Source organism: Oryzias latipes, chromosome 12, assembly GCF_002234675.1.
Source record: "Oryzias latipes chromosome 12, ASM223467v1".
In the NCBI taxonomy this organism is placed as follows: domain Eukaryota; kingdom Metazoa; phylum Chordata; class Actinopteri; order Beloniformes; family Adrianichthyidae; genus Oryzias; species Oryzias latipes.
In genome coordinates this window covers 17,418,737-17,442,535 of record NC_019870.2, presented here as the reverse complement: position 1 = coordinate 17,442,535, position 23,799 = coordinate 17,418,737, and the positions used below count along the sequence as shown (strand labels likewise).

The 23,799-nt window shown below is 39.9% G+C and overlaps 1 protein-coding gene across 1 annotated transcript in view; it reads right to left on the bottom strand.

Annotated features, from left to right (window-relative positions):
- LOC101155447 (matrix metalloproteinase-17) overlaps positions 1–23,799 on the bottom strand; it is a 135,174-nt gene that overhangs the window by 7,913 nt on the left and 103,462 nt on the right. The window contains exons 5-9 of the mRNA XM_011481917.3: positions 19,208–19,384; positions 18,307–18,409; positions 13,698–13,780; positions 11,128–11,280; positions 10,788–11,045 (exon numbers count right to left, since the gene is read on the bottom strand). Coding sequence (XP_011480219.1) covers positions 10,788–11,045; positions 11,128–11,280; positions 13,698–13,780; positions 18,307–18,409; positions 19,208–19,384 — 774 coding nt within the window. The remainder of the gene's footprint in view (positions 1–10,787; positions 11,046–11,127; positions 11,281–13,697; positions 13,781–18,306; positions 18,410–19,207; positions 19,385–23,799) is intronic.

Here is a 23,799-nt window from a genome sequence, read left to right as displayed (position 1 = left end):
GTAGAAAAAGACAAAGAAGCCCCTCCCTGCTCGTCCAGTGTGAAAACCGCAGCAGAACGTTCAAGAACCTGTGTTTGGCACACTCCGGAACATGGATCACAAGCTTGTGTGATGTTTCCGTAGCTTTACACATATCACTGGGTGTAAACTGACCAGTTTAGCAACTCATTCATTCATTCATCTTCTTAACCGTTTATTCCCTTTCGGGGTCACGGGGTTGCCGGAGCCTATGCCGGCCACTTGGGCGTAGGCAAGGGATACCCTGGACTGGTCGCCAGTCTGTCGCAGGGTGGAATATCCTCAATCACACATCCATTCACTCTCACACTCACACCTATGGACAATTTAGAGTTGCCAATCAACCTATGTAGCATGTTTTTGGATGGTGGGAGGAAGCCGGAGATCCCGGAGAAAACCCACGCATGCACGGGGAGAACATGCAGACTCCACACAGAAAGGTCCCCCATTGATGTTGTGTTTTTTCATGTTCCCCCAGCCGGGACTTGAACCGGGGGCCTTTTTGCTGTGAGGCAAGAGCGCTAACCACTGCGCCACCGTGCAGCCCCAGTTTAGCAACTTCACTTGTTAATTTCAAAACTAAACTTTTTCTGTCCACAAAATTGAATAATAATGCAGTAGTCGTTTTATTTTTCTACTTGTCAAAACTCTTTCATGAACTCCAGATACAGATTGGAATCAGTAAATCAGCCTGTAAAGCAAGGTTTTCATTAAAGCATTTCAGGTACTTTCATCTAAACATTATTAATGGTTTCTCCAGTTTAATTTTGCTGCTGAATCATCACAGTGGTGCTGTTGTTTTTTTCATTGCTAATATATTAATGACTGTAACAGATGGGTTTGTGTTAAATACTCGTGGCTGTGCATCAAAAGCTGCCTTTGGGTTTATCAAAGTTGTAATTACCCCAGAAATTAACAAGTATGTTTAAATAACTAACATTTTTAATGGCTTTGTGATTACGTAACTTGTTTTTTTAAGGTGGGGGTGGGGTGGGGGGGGGTGGGGGGTCATGTTAGTTTGGCTAAAATCTATGTTAAAAAAAGTATGAATAAAACAAACTTGAAATAAAAGTAAAGAAATAAAATGTGGCTACTACCCCCTTTCTTTCTCCGCTCTGAGCTGCTATAAATGAAATCCAATGTGATTGCAGATTTCTATAGTACTTTTAGAAGTTCAGAGAATCCAGTCTGCCTTTCAAAAGTTCAGGATCTATTGGATACTTTTGCTGCTAGCAAAGACTCTTTTATTTATTTTATTTTTTTCCGTATTTGAGTTTGCATCATCATTTCTAAGAACTCACACCTAGGAGGAAACGTTGCTCAGTATATTTGGTTCTTCTGCATAAATATGCATTTATCTATGCTGATGAAAGAGCTTCTGTAATAGGATGAAAGGACTCATTGTTTATAATTGTAAAAGATGTTAAATCTTTCCCCCTTTGTGGTTAAAATATTTATTGCAAAACAGTGTATTAAAAATGGATAAAAAAAATTAAATTAAAAAATAATTTATTCAAAAGAAAAACTACAAAACCCACTTAGATGAAAATTGTGTTTTTGGTGTTTTAACATTTTCTTTTCTCATGATAGCGCGATCGTGGTAAATCAAGAACAGACACAAAAAAAACGCATTTTCAAAATAAAAGGAAAAAGCGTTTTTGTGACTTAAAAGCTCCAATTGGCAGGCCAAAGCTCCCTGCTCCGCTCCATTCTGATGCATCCACTTGCAGACAAATAGATCCATGAATGTCTTTGTTTTCCTTATCTAAACTGGAATCACTAAGCTCTGCTACAATACTTCTGCAATCGATGAAGAGATTATTGGAGTGGGACTTTAAATCCTTTGGTAACTGGGTCTGGAAGGAAGCCTTTGGAGAGTAGAAATATCACATACAATACACAATATTTGTTTTTTTGGTAAACAATTTCTGTAACTGCGCACAAAAAGGAGAAGTTGTGTTAAACGCCTGTCAACAGGGATTCAGGGTTTGCAAACATAGCTCCTGTGGAAGCAATTATAATAATTAGGAAAAACACTTTATGATGATTAGGATATTTATAAAGCTTTGAATTCAATATCTTTAAAAAAACAACAACACATTGGTTAATACTAATCAGCTTAACTGAGCAGCTCTTCTGAAGTAGTGAATGGTCACAATGGGTACATTTATGTTTAAAAGAGGAGACCTGTGGTTGGGGATGACTGTTTCAAGTTTCACTGTCAACTTCAGGGTTTGGGTGGACTATTTGTAAAACTATGATACAACTGGTGGTGGTTAGCGGTAAACAATCCTCTCTTCATCCGTCTGGTTCCAGGAGCCACCGAATCGTACCAGAAAAGAATCTTAGTCTGGAGGCTGATTAGATTTACACAAGCTGAAAATAATGATCTGACTAAAAAAGATGTCCTTTTTACCTTTCAGAGAAAACAACTGAGAGTACTAAAAAGAAAGTTTAAGATGTCGTTACTAAGAACAGCCCGAAAAACTTCAAGCTGAAATGGAACTATTAACATTCCTCCAGATCAGTTTTAACGCTGACATGAAAAAGTTCACTTCTTTCTATATGCAGCTAAAACAATCAAATCGAATATTTTGGTGCATCTGCATTTATGAATACGTGGTCAAGTACTTTAAAAAAAAAAATACAAACAAACCAAGGTGTAAAATGATTCACTTTTATATTGTACAGACATAAAAGCCAATCATAAGCGTGAGCATAAGAGGCAGTGCGATCAACTCATTTTAATAATGACCAAAGCAACCCACTAAACAGCCACAAATGACAAACAGGTAAAGCTGAGGACAATCAAGAGCAGATCATCTGTCAACAACACAGACAAGACTGGATTTCTTCTTTATTGTATTGTTGGAACCATTTTAAAACCATTGGAAAACTTTATCCATCTTCAAACTAAACTTTACTTTTTCACATAAGTGTCAAATTGCATAGATTTATATTGCAACCTCTAAATTACTTTGTTTATTTTTTCAACTTAGGATCGTAGACATAATGAGGTAATTACAAAGTCATTAAGGCTCACTGTATTGTAAGAGAGAAAAAATGAGGGAAACATTTTAAATTTATCTGACCACTAGACAATCCTGTAGCCTTCTAAAAAAATCCAGACTCAGTAGCTACTAAAAGCTATTAAAAACAAAAACAAAAAAGTTGATAAAGACCCAGATATGGATATCAGATACGGGGGGACGTTCATGGTGGTTCATGTCTTCCTGAAACCTATTTATGCAGCCGTTCCATACTAGCCTTACCATTGTGCCCTTCTGTGCTGCTTGATATTACGTCTCTCAATGTTACGTCTGATGGTTTGGCAGATCCCTGTCCCTCTGTCGCCCTCTTCTGGTCATCTCTGCCATTGCTGTTCTCTGACTTTAAGTTGCTGGTCTCAGTTTTTCTTCCCAAGTGTGCAGGATTATTGGTGGGGCCTCCTGACACATCTCCAGGTCTCTGGATTTAAGGCCACTTTAGCTAGCCCGTACCCGCCAGTCTGTACGGCAACTTCTGTTGAGCCCCCACCGGTTAGAACATTAACTCTGGCCCTTGACAATATTATGCCAATTTTCTCCTTCATCTTCCAGTCTAACCTGTTTTTTGGATTATGCTCATGTTTTCAAACAGCAGGGATTTCTGACCCCACCAGTTCCAGAGTCCAATATGTTCCGTCAGATGAGTCAACTGTTTTCTCTCCATTAGACAACCTCTTCTTCTTCCGATCCTGAAGGGTCGGATCAGAGGTGAAATGGGTGAGGGTAAGACGACACAGCATCTGAGCAATGCTGCGGTTACAGAAACTGCTGTTCTATTATAAAACGTTCTTTGTTTAAATATTACTGAGGGTTGTTGACCTGATTTTTTAGTCGACTCTTTTATATGCCGTCTCTGCATAACTGCCATCGAGCTTTTTACAAGGAAAAAAAAACCAAAAATGATCAAGCATTAGTTGGATTTCCTCAGCCATACAGATTAAAAACAACTTTGTAAATAATATTTTAAAACAAGAGAATATGTATGTCTGTCTGTCTGTCTATGCTCGATGTACTGCAAGATCAGTAAAAAAAGCATTAAAGAGGTCGACACACACGAAAAGAGCAAAACTTCCTCTCTGTACACACAGACAGGAAGTGACTCCAAAGCCAGGATTTCAGAGTTCCCGTCTCCGACACTCAGGTCTGCATACCTTTTAGACTTGCATGTCATTAGTCTATTTTTGGATGAAAATCCAACTGTCAGCATCCATCCTTCATCCATCCATCCTCCATCCATCCATCCATCCATCCATCCATCCATCCATCCATCCATCCATCCATCCATCCTTCATCCATCCATCCATCCATCCATCCATCCTTCATCCATCCATCCATCCATCCATCCATCCATCCTTCATCCATCCATCCATCCATCCATCCATCCATCCATCCATCCATCCATCCTTCATCCATCCATCCATCCATCCATCCATCCATCCATCCATCCATCCATCCTTCATCCATCCATTTTTTTCACTCTCATCCAGGCTGGACCAGGGCGGCACTCCTAGCAGAGAAGCCAAGACTTCCCTCTCCTCGGCCACTTCTTCCAGTTCCTCTGGGGGAATCCCAGACCAGCTGAGAGATGTAGTCTCTCCAGTATGTTCTGGGTCTTCCATGGGGTCTCCGCCTCATTGGGCATGCCAAGAACGATGCACCAGCAGGTATCTGGACCAGGGGCCTCATTTATAAACGTTGCGTACGCACAAAAGAAGGCGTACGCCACTCTCTACGCAATAGTTGAGATTTATAAAAAGCAAACTTGACGGGAAAATGTGCGGTCCTTCACGCAAGCTCTGACCCAGGCGTACGCACAAAAACGGGTGAAATGAGAAACGGCGACACCGTCGGCAGATGGAAAAAACACGTGAAAGTGAAAATGACAATACTGCCTCTCATAAATAACATGAAGACTTCACAAAGCAAGTCTTACAATTAAAAGCCTACACGAACACCCGTTGGACCGATCAGCAGTGAAACAAACAAAAAAAAATCAAACGAAAATTACAACAGAAATTCAAATGAACAAATATTTGCAAAAAGAAAAGTGAAATATTTTCTGCAATATTGGCATGTTGTGCAATTCATCCTCATAAATAATATATTTAACAGAACGAAATAATGTACAAAACTGACATTCCCGTCAATGTGTCCGTCTGGCGGAGCAGATATAGGTGCAATAGACAGACAGATGGATAGATAGAGAGAGATGCATTAATTGTCCACTAGGGAAAGTTATTTTCATAGTAAAACATTTCTTCATAAGCTACAGAATTATGGTATTCATGCATATGCCTTTAGTTTGTTTTATTTTTGATGAAACAATGTATGGCGTATGTCTCGACCATTCAGAAAGCAACAAGAAATTACATTTGCACTGATCAATTTCCCATTTCCACGTCGATTATCACCGACATCTGTAGCTTGTCAGATGTAATTAAATGGGTGGAAATAAAATGCCCCATCACAATGCGTAATGACGCACAATGGCTGATCTTGCGCTCTTAGAAGATGTGGCAAATGGAAGAATTCGGAGTGAACGCATCTTTAGACAGCAAGGAGACTTGTTGGCAAACGAGGACGAGTGGCTTATGAGCCGGTTCCGACTTCCTCTGCGGGCTTTTGGGGGTGTGTCACCCGGTGCATCTGGTGCGTCGGTGTCCCCCTGCGCCTCAGTCACCACTCCACAAAAGGGATTCCCCAATTATTGCCGCCAGTCTCTCATCAGGAGGGGTCAGCTCCGGTGTCCCCCCCCCCCCCCACACACACCCGTGGCAGACACAGGTGTGTGTGTGTGTGTGTGGGGGGGGGGGGGGTTCAGCGCTAGACGTTTTTTTGCCTTGACTTTGATGTCCGACCTTTTCTTTTTTATTTCGGCCACGGTCCGAGGTTGTGAGGCTGCAGCATTTACAGCGTCTGCCGCCGTTTGCCACTCACGTGCCTTTTTGGCAATAGTAAGGCCACACTGTGCCCTCCAAACAACATTATTCTCCTCTTTTCCACCTCGCCAACGATAACTTCTACTTCACATTGAGTGAAGTTACGTTTTTTTGATTTTCTTTCCGTGTTTGCCATGGTTTCGCAATCAATGAATATTCATTTGTGGGCGTTTCACGGACTATTTATGGGCAACTATAGGCGTGTCATGAGGCCGCAAAAGCTGCGCAGCATTTAGAATTGGTTGTGATTTATTAAGAGAAAGATGCGTAGGATGTGCGTGCGCACGGTTTTATAACTCCGAATATTTCTGTGCGTACGCACATCCTATGTTTCATCCGTACGCCACTTCTGACGCAAATCCTACGCAATGTTTTATAAATGAGGCCCCAGATGCCCAAGTCACTTTAACTGGCTCCTGTGGAGGAGCGGCGGCTCTATTCCAAGTTCCTTCCAAGTCCTCACCTAATGTCTAGTGCAGGGGTCGGGAACCTTTTTTGCCGAGAGAGCCATAAACGCCACATATTTTTAAATGTAATTTCGAAAGAGCCATGTAGCGTCTAATGTAGCGTCTCTTTCCCACACTGAGACTTAACCTCTTTTAAGGTTCTTTATTCCGATTACTGCAGACCGCAACAAACGCCGTACAATTAACTCAGCAACTCCTGAATCTCTCCCGCCGAGACGAGAGCGCTTCTCCCAACTTTATATTCCCCTGCTCCCGCTCCAGCCCTCCCATTTCCCTGATTCGGCCCATAGCTGAACCCCATTGGTCCAAACTACCTAACAACAGGCTGAGCGACAGAACTGAGGGCCAATCAGATCTCTGCTTGATGCGTTCATTGAACTCCAGAACTTTTAACGCGGCCCAACAGCCAAGTTAAACTCAGTCCGCGACAATATGTTTAAAACTAAATATACAAATGAATGTGTGCATTTGGTGTAATTTCAACAATTTTAAAGTACAATAAGTCTGTGGATTCTTTTTAATAACATTGTTATGCTGTTGCTAATAAATGATGAGTATTTCTCGTGGTAGTTTTGCTGATGGTCTAGTCTGGTTGATACGTGGTGAGTTTCTGCTTCACGCAGGCGTTGAGACTTTAAACGTGATGGTAGGTTAGTATGAATGTTTTGTAGATGTGAGACAGACTGATCACATGCAGACGGGGAGACAAACACACACTCACACGCTGCAGTGAGTGACGGGCAGCGGGTTTTACGTTTTTACAATCCCTGCGCGATTCACCTGCTGCCCCCCCCCCCTGCTTTCTCCCTCACACATCCCGTCCCCGCAACTGCGCGCTCTTTCTCAGAGACGGGAGCGCGCAGTTTTGGGCACGGCAATTCACAGGTTTCCGGGTGGTACAAACTCTGTGAAATAATAGATAATAGTAAACTGATAGTTTTTTCTCCAAGCACCGCTACTACTGCGCGCCTCTGGCATCGCATCGCGCCCGAGAAGGACTGGTCTGATGAAAAAAAAAGTATAATTAAAGATTTGTCTGCGAGCCACATGTGACCATCAAAAGAGCCATATATGGCTCGCGAGCCATAGGTTCCCGACCCCTGGTCTAAGGGAACCCCCAGTTGCCCTGTGGAGGAAGCTCACTTTGGCTGCCTGTATTTGGGACCTCGTTCTTTTGGTCACAACCACAGATGGGTATTGGAACAAAGATGGACTGGTAAATCAAGCTTCGCTTTCAGACTTAGCTCCTTCTTCACCACGACGGATTAGCTGCATGAAAGGGGCTTCAGAGAAGAGAGGGATGCAAGTGAAAGACAAAGGTCCATGGACCCACCCAAGCAAGGGGAGGCGCCAGTGGCAGATCCCGAAGGTGCCATGGCAATGAAAGAGGTGGTCAGAGAGAGGGATGTCAGCCAACATCCTCGCTTAGATTGATAAATGGATGGAATCAAGTAGGAAATGTCTTCGTTTCTATCATCTGATTGGTCAGAAACAGTGATAAACAGATTCAGAATGCAATTCTTTTCTGCATCCTACAGATTCAGTCCATTTCTGCCTTCTCATTTTGAGACGATCTCCCCTCAGTCCAGTAGAGGTGGATGGACTCCAGCTCTATTGGCAGTTTAGTGTTTGAATCCTGGCTAAAAACAATCAGATAAGTGGCTCCAGCTGCAGTTTGAAGTCCAAAGTTTTAATCAGCAGAGCTTTCCAGCAGCTTAAAAAAAGATGTTTGGAGTACTTTTTTCTTAGTATTACAGAAGCTCTTTATCTGCTCTCTGCAAGTGTTAAGGCTGTTACCTTAACACAGCTCAAGCTGCATTTCAACATTTATACAGATGTTTTTTGTTTTTTTTTACTTAAGCCTTGTACTTTATAAATTGTGTTTATACAAAAGGGCCAGTTAGAAAAAGCAATAAAAGCTTCTCTCCAAACACTAGCTAAAGCCAAGCACCCCACAGTAAATCCCTGTTGTACCTTTTTGAGAACAAAACAGTCCAACACTTTTCTCCATCTGGCCCCTCAACACAAGCAACTGCGCTGGATAAACAAAGCTGACTTTGTCCAAAATCTAAAAGAAAAAACATGTTGAAGATTTAAAAAAATGAGTGATTTGTGAAAAGATGGGTTGTCCTCCAAAGTAAACTGATTATTGTTATTTGATCTGCAAACTCAAAAGTAAGAATCACAATATGTTAAAAAAAATGGGAGATAAAGGAGTTTTAAACGATGAAATATGGTTAGATGTAAACAGTCGAAGCAAACTGGAACAGAACCGGAAAAAAACTCCCATTCGCTCTCATCTGCATTTGAGTTTGATGAAGTCAGAGCTGTGTGCTCTTTGGCCAGACAGGTGTTTATGAATATGGGAATGCTGAAGAGTTTGACGGCTGCCGCTGAACAACTGACACTGAACGGAGCATTCTGGGAAACCCACTCAACCCAGACGGAGTACAATCAAGAGTTGCTTTTATTGATGGTTTTTATTTCTAAGCATGGGTTCCAAATGAGCCGTCTTAAGGAGGGACAGTCGTACTTGACATATTATCTTGGGGCATCAGAAGATGGAGTAGCGGTAACAGATTAAGATCGATTTGATTGCGGTGAGTTGAGTTGAAGACTGCTGCACGTCCTTGATTTGATCTTTTTTTTCCAAGAGAGTGCGCTCACCATAACTCCCATGAGCCCACAGGAGCCCTCTGCTCTGCTCCTGACCGCGTGTAGATTCATAACAGCCAGTGTAGCTCTCTGGTTTGTTTATGGTGGAAAAGGTCACAGCCATTGTTGGCGAGCCTACACCCCCCCTCCACCATCACTTTGTGGTAAGATGACGTGGGCTTTGTAATCGAAAAAGCATGAACTGGGTAAATTTGAGCAGCTCTCATCCAACAAGGTCCCCAGGCAACATGGATAAACTTTTGTACCCTTTCTTGTTTAAAATAAAACATGGCAGAGCTGATGTTCACCTCAGACTGGATTTTCTGAGCGGATCAACCAATACTGCTTTTAGTGTTGTGTGTGCGTGCATGTGGGATATTTGTCAAGAGTTGGAAAATGAGTAACTAACCTTAGAAAACATCTTGAGGGATTACAACTTCCCACAGGAGTGAAACTTCAGCAAGTTTCCATTACACGCCACAAAAATAGGATTAAAAAAAATCTCATTGCACACACTTTAAGTAATGTTTTTGGACTGTGCGGGCAATGGAGAGCTGGTTCAAGGCACACCTTAAGCTACGTTGACACAGTTCTTTGTAACGTAGGGGTGTGTATTGGCAGGAGTCTGGCGATACGATAGGTATCCTGATACCCGTCTCACGATACGTATCGCAATATTGTACCGGATGACATTTTCTTTTATTTTTTTTAAGAGTATGACTTAGAAAAAAACTGTGCCTGAATATTAACATGCCTTTCAATGTAATAATTGTGACATTCATTTTATTCAATGATCACAATGTACATGAGGTACTGCAGCTGTACCTCATGTACAAGTTGCTTTTACCCAAGCAAATTCCTAGTGCTTTTATTTTGGTAAATTAGGAAATATTTGTTATTGGAGCGAACAGTCAACACTGTAAATACATTTCAGTATAAGAAAAAAATAGATCATAAATAAGCATAAACAGCATTTTGAGCCAATACTAGTATCGCCAAATGAAATAGTGCGATATTTCGCCGAATTGTTGTTTTTCCTACACCCCGACAGTAACTTGCATTCAAGCGACCACTGAAAAAAAAAGTCAATGTAAACACAAGCAAATGGGTGTTTCGGGCGTCTGCATTTATGCACGTTTCTACGCTAGCTGTTGGGCCTAATGTGCAAAATGTGTGGCCAATGAATGTGCATAGCAACCTAAACCAGGTCAAACTTTGACCAACTAGGGATTTGAATTTGGTAGTGACATATAGATGTCGTTCCTTTTAGTTCACAGAAGTGCCACCCATTTGAAAATTGATCAGGGAGGAAAAATGAATAACTGCGGTTTGTGCATGGCAAGAATTATATAACATCAAGTCGTTCAAATATCGGAATACAGCTGTGAAAGAAAAAGTCGTGAGATAAGATTTGTGAGATTTGTACCACTTCACCATAACGTAGCATTACTGAGAGCGCAGGTGTGTCTCGCAGTTCCTTTGAGGCTTGTTGAAAATGGAACACACGCTTGTTGTGTGTGTGGTGTTTGATGAAGGATTTGTATGTTGCACGAATTTATGACGTACGGGTGACACTGACATACACTGAGTGCCCCTACGCCACACTTAGTAAAGCATTAGTCACAACTGTACTTAAGACAAGAAATAGAATGTCTTCTCACCATCCGACCACCTCATGGCGTCATCCAGGTGGGGTGGCAGTCCCTTCCAAAGTATGCTGTCCTTTGGGTAGCCCATGTCCATATGCCGCAGATGATCATCGTAGCGCCAAAACTGGTTATCTTTGAAGAAGTAGGTTTTGTCATTGTGCTGCCACACAAAGGCTGCGTCCACGGCTTCCACAGGTAAGCCAAAGTCAGTGATTGGACGTGGGTAACCCTCCTCCACATTGTTGTCCTTAAAGACCCAATATTTTAAACCTGAGGGGTGAGGACAGAAGAGCAAATTATCAGTTGTCTCAAGTCCATATTCTTAAAGCATTACTGATTTAGGTTCTTTCACCTTTAAAAAATACTATTTTGTGGTCCCCTGGCCTTTCGTACACGGCATCCACGCTGTCCAGATTTGGAGGAAGACCCTTCCAGAAGCGATGGATCTGAGCCGGACGCAGAGACACCAGGTGCTTCTCTCTTGTTAGCCTCCAAAAGTATTTCCCTATGGAAGTCAGAGAGGAGAACAGCTTCAAAATGTGTGTTCCTAATCTCATCTCACTACAAATGTTTACTTTGGAAACTCGTTGCCACAGTTTTGATGCACCTTCAGTATTTAATTATTATTTCTGGTTTTTGTTTTGACTGCGACAAAAGACAAATAGGCCTTTGACCAATGAAGCAAAAGCAGGGATTTCAAATGATCAAGCCTTAACATTACAAAAGCTGTTACGATAAATGATTTTGTTTTGTTTGCAGAACTTGATATAGATGCATCAAGTTCACAGTCAGTATTTCTCTGTCAATCTCTTCTTTATGCAGAACTTTTGTGCCATACTTCTGTCCCTTCCTGATTCAAACCTTAACAGGAAAACTATTACTCTCCTTTTTTCCAGAACTAAACAATCACCTTCCTTCACAGCAGAAGGTGGCAGGATTTGTTCATGTTGTTAGATAGTCATCCAGAGACTTTTTGAAAAATCCTAAACTGTTTTAGGATGAATGCTAGTTTAGTTAAGAGTTCAGTTTGAAATTAAGACCTAACATAACATTTAATGGAATTGCCAGCAAGCAGATCAGGACTGGACTCTTCAACTTAGCCTCAAATTGCTAAAGTTTCTTGCAGCTACATTCACTTTTATCAAAATTATTTTCATCATTCAGCCCCAACAAATGCTGTTAACTGTCCAGTAAACTTTTTTTTAACTGATTTTTTTGTATCACATACTGAGCTTTTAGATGGACCTTCAGTTCTTAAGTATGAGATTCTGTGTAACAAATAGTTTTTCTTGTTTTAAGAGAATTTTAGCGCTTTGAGATTTTACCTAAAATGTAAAGCGCATTCTAAATAAAATTAATTTTTATAGACCTGAAAAACAACAACAGCTTTTTATTGCAGTTACACGAGAAACACACAAGTGTGTAAGAGTTTGTAAGAGAGACGAAAACAAAACAAAAAAGTTTCAGAAATCAAACATAATATGCCACAGGAGTGTTCACAACAAAGACGCACAATAATGACCTACTGATAACACAAAACCCTGAAAGTAAAAGTTTTAGGATGAATTCCAAAATCCTCCTGGGGGGGGGGGGGGGGGGATTTTGGAATGGCCAAAAAAAAAAAAAAAAAAAAAAATATAAAACCCAGACCAAATGAGCTCAATAACATATAAACAGCTACAACAGCGCCACAAAACCAGCACATATAGTGCTACCTCCTTCCTCCCAGGAGAGGAGGAGGAGAAAGGAGAGGTGCTTTCTATTGGTCTGGGTCCAGAATCCCATTGTTCAAGGATCCACCTCCAGGTGAGCTCAGAGAGATCAGGCCTTGGACCATTGTTACTCTTTTATTTCCATTATTTGTTTTAGCCATTATGTACCAAAAGCAAATGTGCACTGCTCTGCAGACTGAGCTGTTATTTATTACACTGCATCTACACTAATGCTCGCCTTGGTCATTCTGGCAAATCAATCAAGGCAAAAAGTTTTACACAGTAGGTTTCTTGTTTATACTTGGATTCATTTACAGATTAGCCTGATGAAATCCATGTTTATGCAATTACATTTTTAGTTTTTTTTAATTTAAAGAAAGATCAGTAGATGTTGTCAGACGTTTCTACCATTCATTTGCTTTTATTCTCTGTGTTTTTTTACTAAAAGCAGAAAAATAAAATCCCCAGTAATCTGCTGTGAAAGAAACAGCAACAAGGATACAGTAGCAATGCAACAATATGGTTTCCCATTGATTCCCAAGTTTAAAAAGACCAACTTTACACACAGAAATGTGAAGCACAAACACAGCTTTATAAAACTTTTTGGATTTGGATTTATTTACTTATTTCCAAACAACTGTGGGTTGGGGGTGTGATGCATATATAACAGATATTTGTGTAGTTTCTCTAAGCCTTTCTTTTACATTGCAGTCTACATCTTCCAGCAGTAAATTTGATGTGGCAGGTATTAGTGCAATATTGTAATTATTTTAGAAAAACAGTCTGATAATAAGTGTTTATAGCATTTATTTTTAGAAAACAACTCAATAGCAGTAGAAGTTAATTCTGTCCAATTTATTTTTGAAATTTTTATTAGATTTTTACAGCCCTAAAATAATCTATGTAAACGTTTTCCTCAAACGCATCATAAATGTAATAAAGGGCTCTGGAGCAGCGGTGAACTTCACGGCCCGGGTGCCATATCCAGCCCGTTAAACTATTTAATCTAATAATATATTGATTATACTTGTTTAATTTTCCCTGTAATTCTGGTGTCTCACTATAGATGATTCACTACAAACACATTGATCTTTGTTGAGTTGTTTCTGCTCTTTTTAAGTGAGATCAACTAAGTTTAGTTGTAACTAATTTGAGCCCAAACCATCTCAGAATTGTTTCTGCCTCACTTTTTCTTTCAAATTCAGAATACCTTTGAAAAAGAAGGCCTCCCCCCGTATTTGGGCCACGGCATCAAAACGACTGGTGCATCTGTCTGGGGCGTCCTGCACCAGCCTGAGAGAGACAGAAAAATTATTAGGAGAGTTAAGGGAGAAATGAAGAAAACAGGAAAAGAAAAAACATCAATTAACATGAACAATTTCATTGTCATGTATGTTTCATGCGTGTTTGGATTTGAAGTCCGACTACGATCATCTTTTGATATATTTTGTCTGTCAATTATGATTGTCCTATTTTTTTTTTAGCTCAAATGAGTCATTTTCTAGGACATTGTTTGTCTACTCCTGATTTACAATAATTGCCATTTTGAGGCTAATTCTCTTAATATAAGTCATCCATCATCAGAAACATGCAACAAGAACAAGTTAAAAACACCAAAAACACAATTTTCCTCAGAGTTGCTCTCTAACATGAAAAGAAAATAATGCAAGTTCAGTCCTTTACAACCTCTTTGCAACCAAAAGAACTACAACAACTGTCCGAATATTGCAGCTATTAAATAATAAGGGCTGCACGGTGGTGCACCAATCTGCAAGTTTGCCTTCATTAAAAATCTTAACGTGGGATAAAATGCCCTCACACAAACATGGTGCAGTCCACCGGCTCATTTATGGCCTTGAGGAGAAGAAGCGATTTAAAGCTGTGACGTGGTCGGCCTGCCAATGCTGAAGCCGGGAGCACCACAGGCCCGCCACTGTGAGTGAGAGCCCTCCCGTTCACCACAAAGGTCCTCATTCAGAGCTGCAACTCCAGCCTTTGTCAAGCAGAATGCAGACATCCCAAACTGATGGAGCTGGTAGATCAGAAGGAAAAACCAAAACCAGAGACAGACTGTTTGTTTGTTTGTGAGCCTCCAAAGATTTGAGTTTGATCGACCAGGGGTTTTTGCAGTTGTTCTTTGTGAATTTAATCACATCTTGATTTCTCCCCAAGCAACCTGCCTACTTTCGTATATCTTTCATTTGCCATCCATGCTAATGCTAAATCATCTATCTCAATTATAGAAAATTTAATTGCATGTAGAAACAAACCACAGCTGGTTTATTTATGAATTAAAGATGCACAATGCTTGACAGAAGTAATTAACTTGAGCCTGTTTATGAGGTTTGGTCATAAATTACTGTTTCACAACCAATAAAAATAGATTTGTAGAAAACAGGACTTTATAAAAAAAAGTAAATTTTATTCTGCAGGCATTCATTTCTCATCTTCATGATACTGCTAAGCTGGTAGTTCCAGAACTTTGAGCAAACTGTCTAGTTACAATGGAGTTATTACATATCTTCTTCCAGTTATGTCTTACCTTCCATGAACTACTTTGAGCCATGCTTTATTTTAGATTTTATGTTTATTTGAAGATGTGGGATCACATAGATCTTACAGAGACATATATGTTGGCTCAGAGAGTTCAACATGCTGCAAAACACAATAACTAATGTATTTTACAGCAAAAACCTCCTTACAACACGAGTGCTCAAAATGCGCACAAAACTGCATATTATAGGAAAACTGCAGTTTTTTGTAACATCCAGGCTGATTCAGTTTAGTAAAGTAAAGTACATGCAAAAACTTCAGAGCACGTTTAAAGCTGACTAACAAACACAAAATAAAGTGCTGTGAAACTCAAAACTTGCTTTAGTAAACATGAGACGACGTTTGATTCCATGTTTAAACCTTATTTCTATGCAAAAAAAACAATCAAACTGGGTTTTTGCGTCGTCTCGACCTGTTGAAGGTTGTAGAGAAGAATGGTAGCATCTCAAAGGGAATATAGGTGTGCCTTGCAGTTCCATTGAAGCTCTTTGAAAATGGAACGCATGATTGTCGTGTGTAGGGTATCGTGAAGGATTTGTAAGGCTCGTGTAAGTTGCAAACATTTTTGACGTTCAGATAATGCTGTCATAAGATACCCTGACATGACAGTCTAGTCATTAGTAAAGCATTAGTGATAACTGCCCCTATGTTAGATAGAGGCTGTCTGAGGGCAAAAAATGGATAAACCGATACAAGTAGCACACACTTATCACGTAGACAGCACCTGCATACCTTGTGCCGCGCCTCGTCTACTTCAGTTTTACTTATCCCTGCTTGTTGTATAAGTGTTACCTAAAACTAGTCCTTAGCTTAATTTGCTTTATATATGTCCTTCCTCATGAGAAAAAATGCTGGTGGAACTTGTTAAAAACAGCATTTTCATTGGAGTGGGTCTTTGAAGTCCCAGTCTGACCATATTTTTTTCCTTTTGCAAAATGATTCCCAGTAGTCTTTTAGTTATGATTATTCAGTTTTTTTTAGCCAAAATCAAAAAGACTGTTGTTTTTTAAGACACATTTTAAGCCCAGCTCATAAAATATGTAGCTCATTAGAAATACAATTCTGGTTTGTGGGCGGGGACTGTTAGTTCTGAGCAACCCCGCCCCTTCCCCGTCGCTGAGATCTCTGTAGCATCAAGCTAGCATTAGCAGTGCAAGAATAATGGTGAGCAATATTGGATCAATCCAGCCGTCCAGTTTTAATCCAGAGGCCAGCTCGGAACTAAATGTGAGCGGGCCAGGGTCCGTGCAGGAGGGCGGAGTGGAGAAGAGAGACTTTGGCACGCCCATTTTTCCGTAACGGCGTCATTAGTCTGAGCTTTTTCAAACAACCGGTTTTCTGGTCCAATGGGATTTGAATTAAGAAATACTCAGAAATAAAGTTTTAATCATAAACTCTTTTACACAGGTCCTCTATTATGAGAAAGATGATAGAAGAACATGCTAAAAACACAAAAAAGACTATTTTCATTGGGTTGGTCTTTAAAGCTAGTTTTGGCGCTTTGCAGCACATGACGCAACCTACATTTGAGAGAAAAAAGTTAGTAAAGAGGATGTTTACTTCATTATTGCATTCATTCCTGCTTTATTTACTTTTGTGCTTCTAATATAGTCTTTGTTAGCTCTTTCTGCTATAATGTAGTTAATAATTCCCACATAGTTCTAGCTAATAGTCACACCTGCTGCTCCTGGTGCTAACACGGTCACATTTAGGTTAGTGATTTCAGGTCCTCCATCTGTCACTTGTTACTTACTATATTCACTAAAGTTTCACTTCATTTTGAATTTCTTTTTAGTGTCTGTTAAAACCCCAGGTTTATTCACAAACCACCACACCCAACAGCATGTTTTCTGTAAAAAATGTCAACGTTTGTGGCTCGATTATGTCTGCATGTCTCATTTCTACTCCTATTTTGTCTGTGTGTGAGAACAAAAGGGTTTTATGACTTGAGGTTCTGAGGCTCATATACAACACTCTGGAGCTGACTGTCTCTGCATAGACATGGTTTAAGTATTTATTATTATTACTTAATATTACTGAAGTAATTATTAATTAATAAATAGTTACTAATTATTATAATTAGTAATTATCCAGCTCATATTCACACAGCAACGGAAGCAAAGTGGACTGAACCAAGTCCTTTCAGAGGGGTTTCCATCCCCGTCTTTGACCCGAAGCAGAGTAAACATGTTTTTAACTAGTGTACATGTTTGCACACCTACACACTTGTTTTCTTAAAATACTATTTCTCCCATGTATAGGAAAAGGTGTTCTTTTTCTTGCACTTGGCATTGCCAATGAGAACATCAAACAAGAAACATCTAAAAACGTCTAACAAATGTTCCACAGAGATACAAAATTACAATTAATCTCCCTGGATATTGTGAGCTAATGGTAGAGAAACGAAAACACCTGTTCGTGAGTATCATCCACCCTGGATCATTAAGCTCAGCATGATGGTGGGCAGGAAAGATGGAGAGTGTTTTGTCGACTCATATCGTAAACGAACCCTGGAAGTTTAAAAGCAGTCCATAGTTGAATTGTACTTTATTTTTAAAAAATAAAAATGGAATTGATGACAGAAAAATTAAAGAAAAAGTCACCCACATTACGTACATAACACACACTCTTTGACATAAAGTAACTCCTCGACCGATAAACTGCAATCAGATGATTCTGACGCGGAGAAAAGCGGCTTTGCACTTTACTAACGTAAAGTGTTCCATAATGACACAATCCTGCTTTTCTCCACTAAAGGGTTAAACTTAAATCTAACTGTTAAAACTCTACAGCAGCATCAAATACAAAACAAAATGTTAATATTGTTCGAAACGTATTTTTATAATACGCATCACAATCAAATGATATTTTTCTAATGAATAACTTTTTCCACTTATCCTGTCAGAATAGATAAAAGAGTGTTTAATTATTATCTGTAAAATGCGCACACTCTTCCACACACTTTTACTTTACAGATGTCACCTATTTGTAGTAGGCTTAGTTACGGGTTTATGCATTGTTCATACATGTGGTCACTGAATGGGCTTTGTTGATTCAGCTGCCAGGACCCAAAAATGTGGGGAACCTCTGTCCCACAGGTCTCTGGATTATTGAATTTAAGAGCCACGAGGGATTCTACTTATTTGTAGCTTTAGGCTCCTATGTTCTTCCATGGGAAACATGAACTACAGCCGTCTACTTCAAAACTGTTTACCTGGGTGCTGAGGATTAACCGTGTGGGAGAAGGCAGAATGTTCCTCACTTACAGGGGAGTGGATCTGTTGTCAGGTAGATCCAGCAGCACGGGGGGATCAGGCGTCTGGGAGGCGCCGCCAGGCTGATTTGTGTATGACACAGAGTCTCTAACACCTGGATATTTCACAAGAACACACCAAAGACATGAAAAGAACATTGAACATATCAATTTGGCTAACTTTTAACACAGAAGTAAGCGGCTTTTAGACATAATTTGAGCGTCCGTGTTCATTGCAGGGGTTACGTTCTAAAAATAAACTGTGATAGGTGGAATCCAGTAAGTAGGATAACAGGTGTTTAAGGCTGTAAATCCCTCACCACAAACTATATCCACTTTTCTATGCCCGACGTGAACATTTCCACACTTTTCTCTCTTGTTAAACTCTCACAGTTCATAGAAAAAAAAATTGATTTATGCTGTACAGGAAAAATGGCACAGAGGAGATTGATTGACGAATCTAAAGTCAATCAGAACGCAGAAGACAATGCACTGTTGAAAAACAACTAAATATTTTTAAAAAATACATGCAATATCGCACTAAAAAACATCTGTGAAACAGCGAGACGGCGAAAGATGAACCCCAATAGAGTGAGGGAACACTGTATTCAACTTCAAAAGCAGGAGCAATTGCACTTAGTTCCTAAGTTTGTTGGTTTTACCTCTAAAGCCCTTCCTTTTTCCACTCCTTTGCTGCACCATGTGCTACAATTTCATCTGATAATTTATCCACACCCACACTTGTCATTAACCTCTCTCCTGCACAGTCCTTCTATTCAAGGGCATAATGTTGATAAGGTTATATGCAATAAAGAGGCCCAATTATCTCCATTCACATGTTCATTAGTCAATGACCTCCCCCCGCAGGTCTACACACCCCCTCCAGTTCAGTCTGAATGGGTTTATCCTCGTACCGTAGAGCTGCCAGACTCGCACTTTGTCCTCGTAGGGCAGGTCATATTTCAGAGGGTCTCCCACTGGACCCTGGTAATACGGTCTCATGATGGACTCCATGGCGGAGGTGTGCACGAGTCCGATGGCGTGACCGAACTCGTGGACTGCCACTGCGAACAGATCCATCCCGTGAGACTCTGGAAGAGACGGAGAAAATGAGGAGCCGTCATTCTTTTTTTCACAACCTTCCAAAGATATGTTACAATCCCCCCCTTCATTTATATAAGAGAGAGATTACTAGAGATTCTAGTTTAAAACATGGTTTTACCTTTCATAAATCATAAATACTCCCCCCACAATCCCCTGGCTGTGATAGGTGTCAAACTGCTGCTTAAAGTTTTGTGGAACTTGCTCCTGTTTGCAGGTTTATTTCATTCAATTGAAGTCTATAGGTTGCAAGTTAAGAGGCATGACAGGTAGCTCTGGTGGCTGTGAGTGCTGTCTAGGCTGTGGTGCAGTGAGATAACGATGGTAATACCGCCTGAGCCCCTGGGCTGCCAATCAAGACCTAAGTGTGTAAAGACAGCTAAAGGGGCTGCAGGCTATTACAGCACATTTCCCTGGATGTTCTGTTAAAAGAAAAGGCAAAGCTTCCGAAAAGCTCCTTGTCTGGCTCTGCTAAGCAAGACAAAACCGCGGGTGCTGAGATTTCGATTTGCTAACACGTGAGCACAAGCGTGTTGAGCCAAGTTAGCTTAGTGCTCCTTGGTGGCTCAGATCAAATCTGCATCCCAGTAACTTTACGTTGGGCTCGGCTTGGAGCGTTTGAGGAAAGACAAAGGACCCACTTGGGACTTTTAATGGTCAAACAGTAACTGTAATCTAAAAAAAAAAAAAAAAAAAAAAACCAGAGAGGATCAGTGGATAAAGAAAAGGATCCTGGAAGAACACTGGAATTAAAAACAAATTAGGTACCGTGTAATCACATTCACCCTGTTTCTGAGCTAAACAGAGAAGAGCAGCGTGTGCACACCGAGTCAGAACTGAGAGGTTTAAGTGGATCAACAAGATTCAACAAAACCAAAAACACTAAACCAAAGAGGAGCACTGCTGAGGTAAACAGACAAAAAAAAACAACAATTTTTCACAAACGATGGAGCAGAGGAAGTGAAAATCCGGAGTGTGCTTCACCACAGGAAAACAGGTTCTGTGATTTTGACTTTGCTTTGTTTTGCATTCTACTGTTCAACAATAATATTTGAAAGTCTAAGATAGTAGTAAAGGTTATGCATTAAGTAGAGCCTTAATTTTATTTGAAAAGTGTTAAACCTTCAACCAGAGCTTTAGCTCCAGAGTCAAACATTCTCCCGACTATCGTAACTATTCAACCGTTTGTGCAATTAACGAATTTCATGCAGCCTTGCGCTGCAGCGTTTTACAGCAGTCAAGTGTTCATGTGATAAATGTAAACCAGCTGATTCTGTCGGGTAGAAAGTGTCTTTGCATTGTTATGCAACACGTTACCACAGCAATGAGTTGCATATCAGTGCAAAGCCCGCATAAAAAGCTGTTTTTCCCTGCGTCAGAATCAGCTGATTCACGTTGATCGCACAAACGGTCACATTTTTAAGGTTTGTTAAAAAGTGCATGTTATTTACAGTAAGTATTGCTGTTGACATCTTCAGTGTAATGAACAAAAACTGTGCTTCTAGTTTGACTAACATCCATAAGAAATCAACTACTATATCTCAATTACGTTTATATTTGTTGAGTTTTTTTATATTTTCACATATCTTGCTTTCTATCTCATCTGGCTTCCTCTAAGTGCTTTTTGCTCTATGAAGTTACTGAAAGCAAAAGACCAGGTATGCTTAAAACAGTCAGAAAACTGATTTAAAAATGACAGCAAAACAGCTTTTTATCATCTCTTTGTGTGAAATTGTGTTTGGCTGAACTAAAAAAAAGAAGAAAAGGACATGTAACCAATACAGCCTTTTGGTAAGACAGAAGCTGCACTTGCTTATAAAAATAAAAACTATTTCTCTAAATCTTTTAGGAGCAGAAAAAAAAAAGAAAAGAAAAAGAAAAACCAATATAGCTTTTATAAAGATAGTTTTTGCCACATGATTCATCCCATAGAGTGAGGACGCCTAGACTGTATTTGATTACTGAAACCAGAGTATCCATAAAAGATACCCCTATCTTCTATAGATCTAACTTTTGATTCTCTATAGTGGGATAAAAATTCAATGACAAATTGATTTACACAACTGAGAAAACTTTGAAGTTCATATCTAATTTTTCTGAATTTCATCAAACAAACATCTAAGAACTTGAGCCGAACTTACAAATCGCATTTGTAAGTTCATGTGCTTCCATGAAAATCAAAGAACTGCAATGAAAGTAAGCGAAAAATCCACTTGAAAGTTAACTTTTAAAAGAGACACAAAATTCATGACCTGTTTTACATTTATGTCAGTCATGTCATTTTGATTGACTATGCAGCACAGAAAAGCAGAAATGAGCAGATATTTATCTAGGTTAAGTATTTGGAAGCAACGATTTTTCTTAAGTCCTATATTTGCTTTTTCTTTTCCGTTAAACTTTTTACATTCAGTCACAAGTCAATTTCAGTTTCTTTTAGGGGGAAATGTAAAAACAACAAAACAGATCAATTCAATTCTTTCCAAATTAAATTGGTAGGAGCTTTAATGATATAATAAATTAAGCATTTAGCAGGGAGTTATGGTTTATACTAATCAAGAAATGTGCTGGGTGTAAATCCCAATGCCAATTAATTAGGCTCAAAGAATCAATGTGTGCAAAACCAATGAACAATGACAAAGGAGGAAAGCAGTTAGAAATATTCTTAATAACCCTTGTTATAATAAATTTATCAATTAGGTGTTTTATGATCTGAACAGCTTTCCATACATTTGAACTTATCCATTCAATTTTCTTTTTGAAGAAAAAAAAAGAACTTCAGATTTTCTCAAAAGACATTAGGTGCTAAATTCTCATAGTTGTCATGCAAGATAAAATTAGAAGTCTATTTTCATTACCACTTGCAGCTTCTATAGTTGTACAGCTGTCTCTGTTGTAATCCTGATGAATAGACAACCCAAGAAGACCCAGGAGTGCTTTTCCCAGTTCAATAAAACTCAGAAAAATGCTAAAGCAGTTCCGTGAAGACAATATTGCGAGCCTCTAAAGTGGACATGATGACTGAAAGATAGATTAGTGTGGGTTTGTAAAACATGACTGATAGGGTTCAGATATTGATTTTACTTAAGTTTCTTCTAGTCAGGGGTGAGGGGGGACATCAGAGAAAACCTCAGCTCAATCTGCAGGCTGGCAACACTAACAGTAGTGAGAAAGAAAAGAAAACTGGGTATGTGTCAAGAACCCCATGAAAGGTCAAATTTATTCTTAGGGATACCAGAAACTGAACTGGACCAGCAGAATCCAGAAAACACACACAAAAAACCAGGACAGATTGATGATCTATGGGAAAATAAGAGACGTGAATCAGGTCAGAATCCTAGATCCGAAAATGTCAGTAATCGGATTGCATCTGATTGGTCAAATGCATAAAGGGATTTATTTGATTTAAGATTCACGATTTATTGCATTTTTTGCCGTCTTTTGCAATGTGCATATTGTAGAGCTGGATATTGCAATTACGATTAATGGGAGACCGCCAACAGCACTGTGAGATTTGTGTTCTTTGACTTCCATAGTGCCTTTAACACAAGCAAACCTGACCTGCAACCTGTGAAGCCGGAAGAGACCAGAGTGGACCCCTGGCTGCCTCACTGAGAGATCACAATGTAACAAAGCTACACAACTGTGTCAGAAAGGTAGTCTGTAGCTCAGGAGCTCCACAAGGCACTGTATTTGTTCTCATCATGTTTTAGTTTTTATACTTTGGACTTTTCATACAACTCCAGCAACTGCAATATATATATAACTTCTCCAACAACACCACCATCATTTCCTGTGTGTCTGAGAAGGACAACAGTGAATACAGAGTTGTAATCCTGGAACTTTTCATCTGGTGCCAACAGAACCAGGACAAAGGAAATGGTGATTGACTTTAGCCATACTACCGAACCAGTAAACATCCAAAGGCTCTGACATTGAGGTAGGGAACAGTTTCAAATACCTGGGTGTCCACCTGGACAGTCAACTCAACCAGACCGAAGACATGAGTGCCGGCAACAGTAGGAGTCTGACATGCCTTCATTTCCTAAGGAGGCTGAGCTCCTTTGGTGTGAGCGGAACCATCTTTAGGAACTTTTACAACTCTGCGGTGACCTTAGCGGTTCTTAACGCTGTTGTGAGCTAGAGGAGAGCAGCACTGACAGTGGTAGAAAATGGCTGCACAAATTGGTGAGAAAAGAAAGTTCTGTCCTGGGCGGCCACATGGAGGAAGTGACAGACATAACAATGATACTTGTGGTTAGAAACAACATCTCTCAACCCCTTACACTACACTGGGGAGACCCAGAGGAGCTTTTTCAATAGAAGACACTACTGCAGGTAATTTCTCCATTCAGTCATAAGACTTAACCCCTTCATGCTGTATGTCGCAAATTCGCAACGTACAGAC